Here is a 19735-nt window from a genome sequence, read left to right as displayed (position 1 = left end):
TCCTATTCTCTCTTGGGATTCAAATTCCTCTATAAATTTAAAATTACTAGATTTAGAGCTAGAAAGGATTTTAGAAATCATACGGTTTAACCCTTCATTTTACTGATAAAGAAAGGTAAAGTTGCTTGCCCAAAATCACACAAGTAATAAATAAGTGGTAGAGTTTGTATTTGAACCCACTTCCTTTGACTCTATTTTTTTGTTCTTTCCACAACATTATATTTCCCCTAAGAGAAAAAAAAATTCTATCAATTCTATTTGGTAGAATTATAGATCTAGAATGGTAAAGGATCTCAAAGCATGTCTAGTCCCACTCCCTAATTTTACAAATCAGGAAACTAATTTGCCAAAGTTTACTTCAGTTGTATATTTATGTTTCTGCTATATAGCTTTTTTAATATTAATTTTTGGTAGCAGTAGAATAATCATATTTAAATATAAATTTTTTTTTTTTAATTTTTTTTTTTTTTAAACCCTTGTACTTCGGTGTATTGTCTCATAGGTGGAAGAGTGGTAAGGGTGGGCAATGGGGGTCAAGCGACTTGCCCAGGGTCACACAGCTGGGAAGTGGCTGAGGCCAGGTTTGAACCTAGGACCTCCTGTCTCTAGGCCTGACTCTCACTCCACTGAGCTACCCAGCTGCCCCTAAATATAAATTTTAATTAAGGTCAAATATCTACTTTGCTTAAGATAGTTTTTTCTTCCATCTTTTCACTCCACAATATGAAAATATATACCTCAGATTAAACCCTGAATATATTACAAAGATATCAACTATAGTAGGTGGTGCTTACAAAAATATAATTGAATTGTTCTTAATTATAATTTTGAAATAATGATAAATAGAATTCATATTTCATATGTTTTAGATACAAAAAACATTTGTTGAATTTTCTTATCTATTTAAACAAAATTTTTATTATAATTTGTTAATACATACAATTACTTTCTCTCTACTGCTAGCCAAATTCTATTGGTATAGAACCAAGGGGAGTATGTTTAGGCATATTGTAGAAAGCAGATTTAAATAAAAACCTCCTGGTCATCATAGTAAAATTTATCAATTAAAAAATGCGAAGAATGATTTTTTTTCCCCATCTCATGGGAACATGGCATGGGGGCGGGGGGACAACTCCCTCTACTAATTACCAGCTTATCTTGCTATTGTTTCATCATTATTATAGCATAGTCAAACAAAATGACCAGTGTTCCTGTTAAGAAATACTTGTCTCTTTTTGTTTCTTGTGCCTACTACCTCTCTGTTAGAAGATAAATAATTTGTTTCATCTTGGTTCTTCTATAGAAATGTTTGGTCATTGCATTGATCAAGTTTCTTAAAGTTTGCACAATTGTTTTTGCACAGATGTTAGTTATTAGATAGATAGATATTACTTACCATATTTAAGAATGTACATTTATTCTTAAAAAGCAAAATGGCATATTGGGATAAGAAGTATCATATGACTCTTTTAACATTCATGTCCTGATATTAGAAGGACAAGTCATACTTAAATAAAAATTTTAGAAGGCTACCATAGTTTCTTCAACAGTAGCATCAGGGCCATTGCATGCAGGCTCCTTGCCTCTTTTCAGACATCTGCTTTTCAATAATAATATTGCAAACAAAAGGGGAAATTACATTAGGAATTTTACATTACTAATTATAAGATTTAAAAAATTTTTTTAATTTATAGGACAAATAACAAGATAGCAGATCTTTCTTATACATTGACTCTAGAAGACCATGGACTTGTGAAAGTGCGTGAAATAGTGATATCTGAATCATCACAGGTATATGTACAAACATATGCACATTATAAATTTTTAAAATTATATTTTAGTACTTACTTTTAAAGGTTCCTGTTGTAAACATACCTTTTTGGTTAAAACATTTTCTTAATATTTCTCTAGGGATTAGCTGCAATTCAACAGAAGTCACTTTCTCCTCAGGCACTTTGTGTTACAGAAACGCAAGCAGAGCCCCGAGAAACTCTAGAATATAAAGCAGCGCTGGAGTTAGAAATGTGGAAAGAAATGCAAGAAGACCTTTTTGAAAATCAGGTTATTTATTTAATGCCATGTTAAAAATCTTTCCTACTTCCCTTAGGTTTTAATGATATTTTCCATTTCTGTAGCACTTTGTTAAATACTTTAAAATTCAGACTCAATTTTGTTGTTCACAATAGCTGTGGAAGGAGAGAAGATTCAGATATTGTCCACATATGTTAGATAAGAGAACTGAAGCTCAGAAAGGATAAATGAATTCTCAAATGTCATAGAGCTAGGATTAGAACTTTATCTCCTGATTCTTTTTTTTTAAACATTTATTAATATTCATTTTTAACATGCTTACATGATTCATGTTCCTACTTTCCCCTTCACACCCGCTCTCCCCCTACCCATGGCCGATGCACATTTCCACTGGTTTTAACATGTGTCATTGATCAAGACCTATTTCCAAATTGTTGATAGTTGCATTGGTGTGGTAGTTTCGAGTCTAAATCCCCAATCATATCCAAGCAATTGTTTTTCTTATATGTTTCCTCTGCTGCAGTCCTTCCTCTGAATGTGGGTAGCGTTCTTTACCATAGATCCCTCTGAACGGTCCTGTGTCATTGCTTTCTGCTGGTACAGAAGTCCATTACATTCGATTTTACCATAGTATATCAGTCTCTGTGTACAATGTTCTTCTGGCTCTGCTCCTTTCGCTCTTCATCAGTTCCTGGAGGTCTTTCCAGTTCACATGGAATTCCTCCAGTTTAATATTCCTTTTAGCACAATAGTATTCCATCACCAGCATATACCACAATTTGTTCAGCCATTCCCCAATTTTAAGGGCATACCCTCTTTTTCCAGTTTGTTGCCACCAGAAAAACGCAGCTATAAATATTTCCGTACAAGTCTGTTTATCTATGATCTCTTTGGGGTACAAAGCCAACAATGGTATGGCTGGATCAAAGGGCAGGCATTCTTTTATAGCCCTTTGAGCATGATTCCAAATTGCCAGCCAGAATGGCTGGATCAGTTCACAACTCCACCAGCAATGTATTAATGTCCCAATTTTGCCACATCCCCTCCAACATTCATTACTCTCCCCTTCTTTCATTTTAGCCAATCTGCTAGGTGTGAGGTGATACCTCAGAGTTGTTTTGATTTGCATTTCTATAATTATTAGAGATTTGGAACACTTTCTCATGTGCTTATTGATACTTTTGATTTCTTTACCTGAAAATTGCCTATTCATGTCTCTTGCCCATTTATCAATTGGGGAATGGCTTGATTTTTTATACAATTGCTTTAACTCCTTGAATATTTGAGTAATTAGACCCCTATCAGAGTTTTTCATTATAAAGATTTTTTCCCAATTTGTTGTTTCCCTTCTGATTTTGACTACTTTGTTTTTGTTTGTACAAAAGCTTTTTAGTTTAATATAATCAAAACCATTTAATTTACATTTTGTAATTTTCACTAACTCTTGTTTGGTTTTAAAGTCTTTCCTTTCCCACAGATCTGACAAGGATACTATTCTGTGTTCACTTAACTTATTTATAGTTTCCCTCTTTATATTCAAGTCATTCACCCATTCTGAATTTATCTTGGTGTAGGGTGTGAGATGTTGATCTAGACCTAATCTCTCCCATATTGTTTTCCAAATTTCCCAGCAGTTTTTGTCAAATAGTGGATTCATGTCCCAAAAGTTGGGCTCTTTGGGTTTATCATACACTGTCTTGCTGATGTCATTTACCCCAAGTCTATTCCATTGATCCTCCTCTCTGTCTCTTAGCCAGTACCATATTGTTTTGATGACTGCTGCTTTATAGTATAGTTTAATATATGGTACTGCTAGGCCCCCTTCCTTCACATTTTTTTTTATTATTTCCCTTGAAATTCTTGATCTTTTGTTATTCCAAATGAAATTTGTTATAGTTTTTTCAAATTCAGTAAAGAAGTGTTTTGGTAGTTTGATAGGTATGGCGCTAAATTGTCATTTTTATTATGTTAGCTCGTCCTACCCATGAGCAATCAATGGCTTTCCAATTGTTTAGATCCAGTTTTATTTGTTTGGAAAGTGTTTTGTAGTTGTTTTCATATAATTGCTGTGTTTGTTTTGGTAGATAGATTCCCAAGTATTTTATATTGTCTAGGGTGATTTTAAATGGTGTTTCCCTTTCTACTTCTTGCTGCTCTTGTGTGTTGGTAATGTATAGAAATGCTGATGATTTATGTGCATTTATTTTGTATCCTGCCACTTTGCTAAAGTTGTTGATTATTTCTAGAAGCTTCTTAGTTGATTCTCTAGGATTTTTTAAGTAGACCATCATATCATCTGCAAAGAGTGATAGCTTAGTCTCCTCCTTGCCCACTTTGATACCTTCAATTTCTTTTTCTTCTCTAATTGCAACTGCTAGTGTTTCTAGTACAATGTTAAATAATATGTTGAATAATAGAGGTGATAATGGGCATCCTTGTTTCACTCCTGATCTTATTGGGAAGGCTTCTAATTTATCCCTATTGCATATGATGTTTGTTGATGATTTTAGGTATATACTGTTTATTATTTTTAGGAAAGGTCCTTCTATTCCTATACTTTTCAGTGTTTTCAATAGGAATGGATGCTGTATTTTGTCAAAGGCTTTTTCAGCATCTATTGAGATAATCATGTGATTTTTGTTTGTTAGACTTGATATGGTGGATGATCTTAATTACTTGCTGGGAGTTCTTTGATGGCTTGTTCAATTTCTTTTTCTGATATGGGATTATTTAGGTATTCTATTTCTTCTGCTGTTAATCTAGGCAGTTTATATTTTTGTAAATATTCGTCCATATCTCCTAAATTGTTATATTTATTATTTTTTTGAGTTGCATGCCCAATTCATTAATCTCTGCCCTCCTTAATTTGTTAATATATGCACTCAATGATATAAATTTCCCCCTGAGTACTGCCTTGCCGCATTCCACAGAATTTGGTAGGATGTCTCATCATTGTCATTCACTTCAATGAAATTGTTGATTGTTTGTATGATTCCTTCTTTGACAAATTGGTTTTGGAGAATCATATTATTTAACTTCCAATTAGTTTTTGATTTTCCTGTCCAGGTGCCCTTACTAATTATTATTTTTATTGCATTATGATCTGAGAAGGTTACATTTATTATTTCTGCTCTTTTGCATTTGTTTGCAATGATTCTATGCCCTATAACATGGTCAATCTTTTTTAATGTGCCATGTGCAGCTGAAAAGAAGGTGTATTCCTTTTTGTCCCTATTTATTTTTCTCCACATATCAATTAAATCTAATTTTTCTAGGACTTCATTCACCTCTTTTACCTCTTTCTTATTTCCTTCTTGATCTCTGCCAGTTTCTCCTTTATGAATTTGGGTGCTATGCCACTTGGTGCATACATATTGAGCAGTGTTATTTCCTCATTGTTTATACTGCCTTTAATCAGGATGTAATGACCTTCCCTGTCTTTTTTAATCATATCTATTTTTACTTTGGCTTTGTTAGAAATCATAATAGCCACTCCTGCCTTCTTTTTCTCATTTGACCCCCCAAAAGATTTTGCTCAAGCCCTTAACCTTAAACTTGTGTATGTTCACCCATCTCATATGTGTTTCTTGTAGACAACATATGGTAGGATTTTGGTTTCTAATCCACTCTGCTATTTGCTTCCATTTTATGAGCGAGTTCATCCCATTCACATTCAGAGTTATAATCATCAGTTGTGCATTTGCTGACATTTTCGTATCCTCCCGTATTCCTACCCACTTTTTCTTATACTATTTCCTTTTAAACCCAGTGGTTTGCTATTAAGCCACTATCCCTTATCCCCTCCCTTGATTAACTTCCCTTTCTACTCCCTCCCTTATTTTCCCCCCTCTTTTTGTTTTTAAAGGCCTTATGAATTCCCTCCCTTTTTTTGACCTCCCCACTCCCTTGCTCCCCTTGGTTTATCCCTTCTAACTTTCTCAGAAGGGTTAGATAAGAGTTTTATGTCCCAATGCATAGTATAGCTACTCTTCCCTCTCCGGGTTGATTACACTGAGAGTAAGGTTTGATTATTACCTCTTTATGCTCTCTTCTTCTCCGTCTTCTAATAGTATTTGTCCCCTCTCCGTCCCATGCCCTCTTTGTGTGTAATAGAATATCCTATTTTTCTTATTCACTGAAGTTTCTCTTGGTGTCCCCTACTATTCACCCCCTCTTTCCCATCCCCCATGTCATCTTAGATTATTTAGTGTTCCACCCTCACCCAGTGAATTATTCTTCTGATTACTATAATAGTGAATAGAGTTCACTACAGAGAATTATACATAACATTTCTCTACATAGGAATACAGATAATTAGATCTCACCAAGGCCCTTAAAAAGGCAAATTTAGAAATTATAAGTTTTCTTTCTTTCCCCTCTGTATCTTATTTACCTTTTCATGTTTCTCTCGATTTTTGTGGTTGGATATCAAACTTTCCATTTAGCCCTGGTCTTTTCTATGCAAATACCTGGAATTCTTCAATTTTGTTGAATGCCTATACTTTCCCCTGGAAATGTATAGTCAGTTTTGATGGGTAGTTGATCCGTGGCTGAAGGCCCAGCTCTCTTGCCTTTCTGATTATCGTATTCCAAGCCTTTCGATCTTTTAGTGTGGAGGCTGCCAGATCCTGTGTGATCCTGATTGGTGTTCCTTGATATTTGAATTGTCTCTTTCTGGCTTCTTGTAAGATTTTTTCTTTTGCTTGGAATCTCTTGAATTTGGCAATTATATTCCTGGCCGTTTTCTTACCTGGATCAAATGTCGCGGGTGTTCTATGGATCATTTCAATGTCTATATTGCCCTCTTGTTGTAGGGCTTCAGGGCAGTTTTGCTGAATAATTTCTGTTAGTATGGAGTCCAGGTTTCTACTAATTTCTGGTTTTTCTGGAAGACCAATGATTCTCAAGTTGTCTCTTCTAGACCAGTTTTCTTGGTCTGTCACTCTCTCATTGAGATATTTCATGTTTCCTTCCATTTTTTCAGTCTTTTGACTTTGTTTTATTTGTTCTTTTTGTCTTGAGAGATCATTAGCTTCTAATTGCTCAATTCTAGCCTTTAGGGATTGGTTTTCGGCTATAATCTTCTGGTTTTCGGCTATAATCTTCTGGCATACCTTTTCAATCTGGTCATTTCTGGTGTTCAATTTGCTTATCAGTTCATTTGTTTTCTGAACCTCACTTTCCAATTGCAAGATTCTACCTTTTAAACTGTTATTTTCTTGCCAGATCTCTTCCATTTTCCTCAAAATCTCAGTTTTGAACTCTTCCATAGCTTGTGAGGAGTTTTCCTTATTTGAGAAGGGTCCGGATGCTTGTTTGTTCTCCTCCTGTGTTTGCTCGGTTGTCTGGATTTTCTCTGTGTAAAAGTTGTTGAGTGTTAAAGACTTTTTTCTTGTTGTTAATCTTTCTCTAATGAACTTCCTGAGACTGGGTAGCCATCGTTAGACCTGCAGCTTCTCAGGTTTATCCTCGCGCTCAGGGTCTGTCCGCGGTCTTTTGGTTCCTGAGGTCTGAGTTCTGGTTTTTTCCAAGGTCAAGCCCCCTGGTGGATCCCCTTGCTTGATCCTCTGCTGGAGGTTTCTTTACAAGTCTCAGGGGGCTGCTTCCACAGGCGTATACCCTTCTGCACTGGTTCCCCACTCAGGGTTTCAGAGTCTTAGCTCGCGGCTGTGTCTGCCTCCACCAGCGCCTCCAACCTTGCCTGTGCTTTGTTCCCGCGCTCTGTGCCCTGCGCCCGCGTTCTGCGTTCTGCTCCTGCGCTCAGAGTTCGTGTGAGTTCTTTAGCTTTTTGGGGTCCTAAATCTTGCTACTCTCAGGAACAGGCCCGGAGTTGCCAGTGACTCGATGGGTGCCCCAAACTTGCTCTATTTGTTTTTAGCTGGCTTCGGCGCTATAGGTGGTGTGTGTGGAGGGGTTGGGGTCGGGTGGTTGTTCAGCACGAGATTTAGTGAGAGCTGTTTCATCCCTTTATAGCATGGAAATTCCCCAATTCCACATACCTTCCATGCTGTGCCCTGTTTTGGGATTCCTCCGTTCGTCTGGACTTGTTTTTATGTCCCCGTGAGGAGTTTTGTGTGTTTCGGTGAGGAGAGGTTAATAGCTGCTTTTTACTCTGCCGCCATCTTAACCCGGAACCCTCCCTTTTCCTATTTGATACTGTCAATTTGGTTTTCTTCCTTCCTTTTTTTTTTTTAATTAGATTGACCAGTACTTTGTCTATTTTATCTGTTTTTTCAAAATACCAGCTTCTAGTCTTATTTATTAATTCAATAGTTCTTTTACTTTCAATTTTATTAATTTCTCCCTTGATTTTTAGTATTTCTAATTTAGTTTTCATCTGGGGATTTTTAATTTGCTCACTTTCTAGTTTTTTGAGTTGCATGCCCGATTCATTAATCTCTGCTCTCCTTAATTTGTTAATATATGCACTCGAGGATATAAATTTCCCCCTGAGTACTGCCTTGGCTGCATCCCACAGAGTTTGGTAGAATGTCTCATCATTTGTCATTTTCTTCAATGAAATTGATTGCTTCTATGATTTCTTCTTTGACAAATTGGTTTTGGAGAATCATATTATTTAATTTCCAATTAGTTTTTGATTTGCCTGTCCAGGTGCCCTTACTAATTATTATTTTTATTACATTATGATCTGAGAAGGTTACATTTATTGTTTTCGCTCTTTTGCATTTGTTTGCAATGATTCTATGCCCTATAACATGGTCAATCTTTGTGAATATACCATGTGCAGCTGAAAAGAAAGTGTGTTCCCTTTTTGTCCCTATTTTCTCCTCATATCAATTAAATCTTAATTTTCCTCGAACTTCATTCACCTCTTTTACCTCTTTCTTTTATTTTTTGGTTTGATTTATCTAGATCTGAAAGAGGAATATTTAGATCTCCCACTATTATGGTTTTACTATCTATTTCCTTCTTGAGCTCTGCCAGTTTCTCCTTTATGAATCTGGATGCTATGCCACTTGGTGCATATGTATTGAGCAGTGTTATTTCCTCATTGTTTATACTGCCTTTAATCAGGATGTAATGACCTTCCCTGTATTTTTTAATCATATCTATTTTTACTTTGGCTTTGTCAGAAATCACAATTGCCAGTCCTGCCTTCTTTTTCTCATTTGATGCCCAAAAGATTTTGCTCAAGCCCTTAACCTTAAACTTGTGTATGTTCACCCGCCTCATATGTGTTTCTTGTAGACAACATATGGTAGGATTTTGTTTTCTGATCCTCTCTGCTATTTGCTTCTGTTTTATGAGTGAGTTCATCCCATTCACAGAGTTATAATTATCAGTTGTGCATTCGCTGACATTTTTGTATCCTCCCCTATTCCTACCCCTTCTTCTTAAACTATTTCCTTTTAAACCAGTGGTTTGCTTTGAGCCCTTATCCCTTATCTCCCCTCCTTTGATTAACTTCCCTTTCTACCCCTTCCCTATTTATTCCCCTCTTTTTGTTTTTTAAGGTCCTAATGAGTTCCCTCTCCCTTCTTCTCCCCTCCCTTTTTTGACTTCCCCACTCCCTGCTCCCCTTGGTTTATCCCTTTTGACTTTCTCAGTAGGGTTAGATAGAGTTTTATATCCCAATGGATAATATAGCTACTCTTCACTCTCTGGGTTGATTACACTGAGAGTAAGGTTTGGTTATTCCCTCTTAATGCTCTCTTCCTCTCCCTCTTATAATAGTATTTGTCCCCTCTCCTTCCCATGCCCTCTTTGTGTGTAATAGAATATCCTATTTTTCTTATTCACTGAAGTTTCTCTTGGTGTTCCCTACTATTCACCTCCCTTTTTCCCCACCCCCCCATATCATCTTAGACCATTTAGTATCCTATCCTCTCCCTATGAATTATTCTTGTATTATAATAGTGAATACTATAATAGTGAGTAGAGTTCACTACAGAGAATTATACATACATTTCTTCACATAGGAATACAGATAATTATATCTTATTGAAGCCCTTAAAGAATCAAATTTTAAAAATTATGAATTTTCTTTCTTTCCCCTTTGTGTCTTATTTACCTTTTCATGTTTCTGTTGGTTTTTGTGGTTGGATATCAAACTTTCCATTTAGTTCTGGTCTCTTCTGTGCAAATACTTGGAAGTCTTCAATTTTGTTGAATGCCCATACTTTCCCCTGGAAATGTATAGTCAATTTTGATGTGTAGTTGATCCGTGGTTGCAGGCCCAGCTCTCTTGCCTTCCTGATTATCGTATTCCAAGCCTTGAGATCTTTTTGCGTGGAGGCTGTCAGATCCTGTGTGATCCTGATTGGTGCTCCTTGATATTTGAATTGTCTCTTTCTGGCTTCTTGTAAGATTTTTTCTTTTACTTGGAAGCTCTTGAATTTGTCTATTATATTCCTGGATGTTGTCTTTTCTGCGTCTAATGTAGAGGGTGATCTATGGACCCTTTCAATGTTTATATTGCCCTCTTGTTGTGGAACTTCAGGGCAATTTTGCTGAATAATTTCTGTTAGTATGGAGTTCAAGTTTCTATTAATTTCTGGTTTTTTGGAAGACCAATGATTCTCAAATGGTCTCTTCTAGACCGGTTTTCTTGGGCTGTCACTTTCTCATTGAGATATTTCATGTTTCCTTCTATTTTATCAGTCTTTTGACTTTGTTTTATTTGTTCTTGCTGTCTCGAGAGATCATTAGCTTCCAATTGCTCAATTCTAGCCTTTAGGGATTGGTTTTCGGTTATGATCTTTTAATTTTCCTTTTTAATCTGGTCATTTCTGGTGTTCAATTTGCTTATCAGTTCATTTGATTTCTGAGCCTCTCTTTCCAATTGCAAAATTCTGCCTTTTAAACTGTTATTTTCTTGCCAGATCTTTTCCATCTTTCTCATCATGTCAGATTTGAACTCTTCAATAGCTTATGACCAGTTTTCATTATTTTGGGAAGGTTTGGATATGATTACTTGTTTGTTCTCCTCTGTTGTCTGGATTTTATCTCTGTAAAAGTTGTCGAGTGTTACAGAGTTCTTCTTGATATTCTTTCTCTTCAGGGGTTCCCGATTTTGGTTTGTCATTGTTAGACCTGCGCCTTCTGTGCTTTATCCTCACACTCAGGGTCTGTCTTCACTCTCTAGGCTCTCGAGGTCTCAGGTCTCGTTGTTCTTGGTGTCGAGCTTCCTGGTTGTCCCCAGTCTGCCCCTCTGCCTGCGGCTCCTTCAGTAGTCTCAGGGTGCTGCTTTCATAGCCCTGTTCCCGTCTGCACAGGGTCCCCACTCGAGGTCCTAGCCTGCATTTGAGATCTTTGTCCGCCCCTAGGGCAATGTCTTCACCCGTGCCAGCGCTCAGGGAAGTCTGTGCGGATTCTTTAGCCTCTTGGGGTCCTAAGTCCTGCTGCTCTCAGGAATAAGCCCTGGAGCTGGCAATGACTTAATGGGTGCCCCAAACCTGCTTTAACTCTTGGGTGCTGGCCTTGGCGTTGTACATCGTGGGGGTGTGGGGGAGGGGCTTCTTCCTCGCGTTTTAGTGAGAGCTGTTTCACCTCTTTAAAGCGTGGAAATGCCCTCATTCCACGTACCTTCAATGCTGCACCCTGTTGTGTGGTCCCTTCGTTTGTCTGGATTTGTTTTTATGTCCCCTTGAGGAGTCCTGTATTATTTGGTTAGGAGAGATCAAGCAGCTGCTCCTTACTCTGCCACCATCTTAACCAGAACTCTATCTCCTGATTCTTAATTCTTGTTCCTTCCACTATAGCATGCTACTTCCACAAAGGAACTCAAGCAGTCACTTCATTTATAGTTGGCTAAACTGTTTATATGACTGACTGTAATCTATTATCTTGATAACTTTATAGTCCTACTTGTCAACCTATGGATTTTATTTTATTTTATTTTTAATTCATTTTAAAATACTGTGTATTGGTTCCAAAGCAGAAGAATGGTAAGGTGTAGGCAATGGGGGTCAAGTTACTTGCCCAGGGTCGCACAGCTAGGAAGCGTTTCTGAGGCCAGATTTGAGCCCAGGACCTCGTATCTAATCCACTGAGCTATCCAACTGCCCCCTATGTATAGATTTTAATTGACTTAAAGAACTGAGCTCCAGTGATATCAAGAGAAAATTGATAGAAAAAGCCATACATAGATTTTGTTATTATTATTTTTGTTGCCAGACACTGTGATTTCATTGGTGAAGGGAACTCAGAGTGAAAAAGCTCCCCTATAAACAGTTCTACAACTTTAGTCTTAGAGAGTTGCCTAGGACACCGAGAGCTTATAGGGGAACTTTTTCACTCTGAGTTCCCTTCACCAATGAAATCACAGTGTCTTTTGTTAATGTTGGCCTTATTTTCCAAATTGGAAAAATTCCTTCGGTTAGGTCAACAAGCAGAGTTATCTATAGACAGAATTGTGAAGTAAGAGAAATATATCAGATTTATAGCCAGAGTAAAACTCAGAGAGGTTATCTAGTTCCACTTCCTCATATTTTAGATGAGACAGCTGAGGTCCAGAGATGTTTTGACTTGCCTGGGGTCCCACTTAGAACTTATAAGGGGCTTGTCTAAAGTTAGAACCCAGGTCCTGTGATCCCATATCTAACACGTCCCCCACTCTACAAGAAACTTGTTTTTGTTGTTCTCAATAGCTTTTTTCACTTAGTGGTAATCTTTTCTTTCTTTACCCGCAAAGATCATTTCCCTTGAGCTATCTGCTTTTCTCTAATCAGTATCAGTACATGCTTTTAGTTATTTCATTCTTACTGAGGTAAAAATCACTGATAATTCCCTAATGGTTTAATGAATTATGGTTCCCAAGGTTAATTGTATTTTCATAGATAATAGAGCACTGGAGTCTGCCTTACTCTCTCCCTTTACCCAAATTACTCCCTTTAAATTTTACCTAAAATCTAAACCACTTACTTTGTCTGTGTGTAAGGCTGACTGTTCATGTCAACAATTAATAATTCACTTTTATATTAATAACATCTTAAATATGATGCATAGTGCTTTCTTCATAACAGTCCTGTGAGACAAGTAGTGTTAGTGTTGTAGACCAGAACTTACTCACTAATGTGAAAGATGACTGACTCCCAATAGTTCTTTCTCTGGAGGTGGATAGCCTTCCCCTTCTTAAATCTTTCAGGATTGTCCCAGATCATTGCGTTGCTGAAAGTAGCCGAATTTTCATAGATAATCATCATACAATATTGCTGTCATTATGTACAATATTCTTCCAGTTCTGATATTTTCCTTTATATCAGTTTGTGCAGATCTTTCCTTTTCTGAAATCATCTTGCTTATCATTTCTTATAGCACAATAGCATTCCATTACCAACATGTACCACAATTTGTTCAGCAGTTCCTTAATTGATGACTGTCCCTTCAGTTTTTAATACTTTGCCACTGAAAAAAGAGCTGCTATAAATATTTTTGTATAAATAGATCCTTTCCCCTGTCCTTCTTTGGGATACAGATCTAGCAGTGGTATTACTGGATAAAAGAGTATGCACAGTTTTATAGCCCTTTGGATGTAGTTCCAGATTGTCCTACAGAATGATGATTAGATCAATTCACAACTTCATCAGCAATACATCAGTGTCTTAGTCTTGCTACATCCCCTTCCAACATTTACCACTTTCCTTTATTGCCATATCAGCCAATCTCATTTTAAAATTTAAAAAATTAGAAGATATAAAATTGGGTTTATTGTTTGTTGATTATTTTTAAAAGTACTTAAAGCAGTAGAACAGAACATTTTACAACCTCTTTTGTAGCAAGATGCATATATTTGGGTATCTCCCATCTATGTAAGGTCATCTAAGAAAGATTTAACAACAGAATCCTATTCAGTGACCCTCTAATAAACAAATCCAAGAAATCCAAGGCAAAGTTGAAGTGGAAGGTGGATTTCCTATGCCTGGTGAAGTCTGGTAGATCAGTGGTGTAAAACTCAAATAGAAATAGATCCCAACAGGTCCTATTTTATCTTGGAAAATCACAAATTAACATTATATTGCATTGGATATTTCATTAGACATTTCTCATTTTAATCTGGTTTTGAGGGAGTATAGAGGGCTGTTTGACACCTTTGCTGTAATTGTTCTTATTTGTATATTACAATGTACTGATTTTATCAAGCCCCAGGGCACCAATCTGTAAACACATAAAAAAAAAAGTTCGGCCTGGGTGAATAATGTCTGTTGCCTGAATTTCCATTTAGGGCTTTTCAAATGGTTAATATAGATGGACAAGGAGCTGAGCCCAGAGTTGTTAAGAAGAGGAGATTGCTTTGGGGATTTTCTAAAACTCTTTTACTGATTCTAAACTTCCCATGAAAGCAAAGGTCCATCTTTTCAATACTACCATTTTATAGGGTGTTGCTATGTGATAGCACTATCTCCAAAGAATTAATGATGAGCACCACATAGTGGGCATTTATGAGGTTAATATTGGGCAAGTGCAGGCTATAACAAGGAGAAACTTTTATAACAAAAATAAGTGGGGCAGTGATATGGCTCAGTGGAGCCAGTCATTCTTTTACCTTTATTATCATTATTGCAGGATTAAAAGACTCCCACAGGTCTAGGAAAATCTTGGTGGCGGGACAGCATTGTCGACATGATTGAGATGAATGAGAGTAATCAGGGTTTCAGCCAGAGCCAGGCATCATAAAGATTGCTCTGGTCAGCTTTTGGGCTGTGTTTATTTTATACACTTTGAGATCACACATAAAGTTGGCATGGAAATGCATTTTCACCATACATCTTTTCTTAGAGACAATGTGTTAGATGTGTTTGACTTATCTCTTAGGCTACATTGGTAAGAAAGTACAGGCTTTTTCATGGGAGACAATTTCTCTATATTTCATTCATTGTGTGTATTGTACTGAAATCAGGGAGGGGGGAAAACTTGGAGACTATTCTCACCTGTTTTTGCAAGCACCTGTGTATGAGTGAGAGGCCTAATTTAGGGTTTTGAAATCTTTAACATTAACTCACTCTTTGCTGATTTGTTGTGAAGTGACTTCTAGGGGAACTTCTGTATTATAACATATAAAGGTGGGGCTTTTCCTAGGAGTTTGTAGGGAGCTTGTGAGGGTTCTAGTACTGGCCTGTGAAGTTCCTCTATATGTTCTTGGGGCTAGATAGAGATATCGATTACAATAATTTCAATAAAAGGGAATGCTAGTGAGAAAAGAGTCACATAGGGGAATTTGAGTGGAATTACCATCCTTCTATCACCTGCTATGCAGGGTTCCATAGCTCATGTGGGCTGTGTGAACATCATGAGCTTTGACGACTTCTCACACATTATCAAGGACTTTGTCAAGGAATTGAATGACATGAAGAGAAAATGGACTGGTCATCTAGCAAGAATGGGGAATGACAAGTAGACAGCTGGAAAGTAAAGAAGGCCGTTAGCATATTGAGTAGATTGCTTTATGGTGAATCTTTGGGAGAACATGGCCAAGAGTCCTAGGATGAGCAGGAATGGATGGATTATATTCTGTGTCCCTGGCATGAACACACAGAAAAATGAGATCACAAATCCACTTGAATGTGTTAATAAGTAACACATAAATATTTTTTTTCTGTGCTACTGATGCCTCAAATATATCATGCAGTTAGACCTTATTTTTATGGCAGTGCTTGGCGATTTTATAGGATTTGAATATTTGTGCAATTGCACCAATTAAACCACTTTGGGTTCCAATCTTTGCTCTTTTTCAACTGATTTATATATGTGTGTGTATGTTACAATGGGCCTTATATTTTCCTTACAAACAGAATGTTTTATATCTTTTAAAATGACAATGAAAAATATTGGCGAATCAATGCGACAAACATCTATTTATTCTCTACTACTTGCATAGAACTGGCTAGGCTCTAAGACACAGAAACTTGAAAAATAGTTTCTGGTTAACTAGGAACACATTAGTTGGAAGGCTCCCTCTCACCTATACCCCTTTAAGATTTCAGGCCTACTTCAAGGACTTAGAAAATAGGACCAAGGAAATTATGTTAGGATTAATTTCCTTTCTTCTCTAGGCCAGTTTCAGAGGACTGTTGAGAATGATTCTCCCTAAAGTAAGCTTTTTTTTTACAGCACTAACATTCCATATTAAAAAATAAAAGTCCTTATACTCTGCCGAATGATGCTTACAGAAACTCCTACATAGTTTTACTACCTCATAAAAGTTTGAGTTCAAATGCTTAAAGAAATCTCTGGGAGTTAAACATTTGCTATGTAGTTTGAATATAACTTTTGTTCAAGACTGTTTTTGTTTCTACTTTTTTCCTGACTGTTCTTTTTCTTTTCAATAGCTAAAGAAGAGAGAGCTAGCTCACATGCAAGCTCTTGCAGAGGAATGGAAGAAAAGGGATAGAGAAAGAGAATCATTAGTAAAGAAAAAGGTAATAAAATTCTTTATGAACTTGGACCACTGCTTTTGTAAACATATTTGTAACTGGATATCTTTTTTTCACCATTTTTTGAGAGCTTTTAAATCTGAAAAAATCAAGAAAGTAGATTATTCATGTTATCTGATTATTTCTCTGAATTGTAAAGTGTTTAGTCATCATCCACAATAAATTATAAACTTTCTCATACAAATAAGTTCATCTCTGAACAGCCTTGAAATGGATTTAAGGAATATATGAGATGATAAAACCCAAAGTCTTGTACCAACCAAGTTCATTCTTAAGGAGAAGAAATTTTTTTGCCAATTTTTTTTTTTTTTTACTTTTCACAATATTAGCCTTATGTTGGCGTTTTGTTTTAAATGTTGGTTAATATATATAAATTTCTCAAATTATATGCTAAGCTAATTTTACCTGTTATCTTTTGTTTCCATTATTAAGGTTGGTAAACCAAGGGAATGCTGTTGAAATCACATCTTCATTTTGCAAAGGATTTAATTTGTCTTCTTTGACTTTTTATGAATAAGACATAGAAATATAGTTTGAATGATACTATTGTTGGGGAAATTCACAGCTGGCTGAACAACTTTAACAAAATAGTTCTGATTAATAGTTTTAACTCAAACTTGGGTGGTAGCTATAAAATTGTTACAGAGTTTTGTCCTTGACTCTTCACAATATAACTGAACTCAAAATCTTAGACTTAGAATTAACCTTAGAGGCCATAAAATTCTGCCTTCTCTTCATGAAGGAATCCCTTCACTTTGTTTCTTGTTTTTTTGTTTTTGTTTTTTAGTATGTGTTTTCTTTTGTAGCAGGTTAATATGGAAATGTTTTGTAGGCTTTAGATGTAATTGATACCATATTGGCTTGCCTTCTCATTTGTGGGGGGAAGGATTGGAAGGGAGAGAGAATTTGGAACTAAAAACTTTATGAGCTAAAAATATTAAAAAATGAAATTGGGAAATATTTAATGAAATTAAAAAATTGGGGGGATAAAAGAAATACTTTTCATCCATTAATTATTAATTATTTTATGTATTTTGGTTAACAAATTTTAAGTGGACTTCGATGAATTAATTTTGGATCAAGATGTCAAAGGATCTGGAAAATATGCTATATGAAAAGCAATTGAGAAGATAGTTGTATTTAGATTGAAGGGATGGCCAACTGTCCAACATTGGAATGAACTTGCCTCATGGAGTACTGAACTCTCTATCACTAGAGATCTAATTGGACACTGTATGACCCATCATTTGTCAAAGGCTTTAAAAAAGATTGTGTAATAGGATAATATCTAATTTTTCTCTTCCAGCTTTGAGTTTCTATGACTCTTAAGATTTATACTAAGGTTATAATGAAATATATCTTTAAAATTTCTCAGAAAAATAAAATAACTTTTTATAATATAATTTTCAGGTAGCAGAATACACCATTTTGGAAGGAAAACTTCAGAAAACTTTAACTGACTTAGAAAAACGTGAACAACAGCTTGCCAGTGCAGAAACTGAGGTATACCTTACACATTTAATTTCAGAAGAGCATACATCCATGTATATGAAGCATATTTCATTGTAATCTGAATTTCTAACAGTATAAACAAAACTGTTCCTTTATTATTCAAATATATATTCTTAGATGTAATAATTTGGTGATAAGAAGTGGTTGGATGAAAAAGTTATTTTTAGTATGAATCAATAATCCTTGTCATACAATTTCATTCAGAAGCATTGTGATTTTTTGAAGAATTAGAAAGTGTTAACTGATGAGGTAAGAAGAAAACAGAAATCACAGGATAAAATGAAGCAATTTATATGTCTGTCTCCTACCTCAAATTATCTTTAACTAAACAAGAAAATTCATGTTACAAAAGAGCTGGAAAGACTCACCATCTTTTATCCCTTTTAGAGTTGAAGAGAGCAATGATTTAAAGTAACCTTGTAGACCTATTTCATTCTTGTAGTGAACAGTTAAAAATGCTTATTTTCTCTTATTAAAGAGAAACCGCAGTCTCTTGATCATATTCTTTAGTTTCCAAACAAGTAAACAAATGACTGTAACAGCATTACAAACTAGGTGATAAGACTTGGGATTGTGAGGTTCAAGTAGTTTCTGGAAGGAGGAGTATATTTAAACTGCAGAAACCTTAGAATTAGCTAACCAGTATCATTTGGGGAAAAAGTAGTTAGATGTCTGATGTAGCTTGATTTGTAGCTTTGCTTCAGTTGCTTTCAAAATAATTTGAAAAGAGTTTGACTTGAAATGAAAAAAGTTCATTTCAGGTTCTCTCTGCTTCAGTCATGAAAAAGGTGATACTGGGAATTGGGAATTAATAATAAACTGAGGACACACTCCTTCCTCCCAAGGGAAGGATAGACAGGGGAACACAGGTAAACCAAATGGAGATGTGAGTTTCAGGAATGTCAGTTGACTTGTAACTGACAAACTGCCAACCAGGTTAAAAACCAATGTAGTGGGTTCTTATAGCTAAAAAAATTGTGTTTAATGGTAATGACTGAGGGAAGTCTCCCTAGAGAGGGGTATTTCTATTCTAAAGAATAGCCTAATAGTTTAACTAACTAGATATCTAACTAAATTGGACTCTTAACTAAACTAGGAGGGGCTGAAGAGGTACACAATACACAGTACAGGTTCAGAGATGCTCCAAGCTGGTCAAAGATGTAGCAGGAACAAGTTTAAAAGCAGCCAGTTAATCCAAAACAGACTCCAGGGAGTAAGGTAGATTGACCTGTTGTCCACCAACAGATAATCCAGTCCTTTCCTCAACCTAGGCCATGATGGTTTTCTTGAAGAATCTTCTCTCTGTAGTATCCCACACTGACAGCTCCTTGGGTATATGACAAAATCTGGACCACACAGCCAACACACCTCCTTTTCTCCAGCTTGGTCACTACTACAGATGTGGATCATTGCATATATTTCCAACCTTTTTCAAAGAATGGCTTGGTTTTGCTTTTTCTCTTCTTTCCCTCTCTTGTTTTTTTCCTTTAAAAAAAAGTCTTTGTTCTATGGCATATCTGAGAGGAGGGGTAAGGGCTAGGGATGATGGGAAATTTTTTATATTTACAAAATTATCCCAGGCAAGTCAACTGATTTCTGAGTTTCATTTTCTTCATCAAAAGGTAATAATAATACCCAAACAATATACCTCCTCATGGGATTATTTTGAAGAAATTAATATAAATTGCTTTTGTTAGTTTTGCAAGGAATATACACTTGAATATTCTAATTATTGTCAGATAGTATTCATTTTGGATTCTTGTCGGAAGGTTTGTAAAAAGCATTTAAAGTTTTTCCAT

The 19735-nt window shown here is 36.0% G+C and overlaps 1 protein-coding gene across 3 annotated transcripts in view; it reads left to right on the top strand.

Annotated features, from left to right (window-relative positions):
* The window catches only part of CEP120 (centrosomal protein 120), a 198614-nt gene that overhangs the window by 73286 nt on the left and 105593 nt on the right, over window positions 1–19735 (top strand). For all 3 annotated transcript variants that reach the window (XM_044662080.1, XM_044662089.1, XM_044662073.1), the window contains exons 12-15: window positions 1695–1791; window positions 1912–2061; window positions 16320–16409; window positions 17835–17927. In XM_044662080.1, coding sequence (XP_044518015.1) covers window positions 1695–1791; window positions 1912–2061; window positions 16320–16409; window positions 17835–17927 — 430 coding nt within the window. The remainder of the gene's footprint in view (window positions 1–1694; window positions 1792–1911; window positions 2062–16319; window positions 16410–17834; window positions 17928–19735) is intronic.

Source organism: Gracilinanus agilis, chromosome 1, assembly GCF_016433145.1.
Source record: "Gracilinanus agilis isolate LMUSP501 chromosome 1, AgileGrace, whole genome shotgun sequence".
In the NCBI taxonomy this organism is placed as follows: Eukaryota; Metazoa; Chordata; class Mammalia; order Didelphimorphia; family Didelphidae; genus Gracilinanus; species Gracilinanus agilis.
Note: the sequence above shows the minus strand (reverse complement) of the source record. Positions and strands in the feature narration are given on the sequence as shown.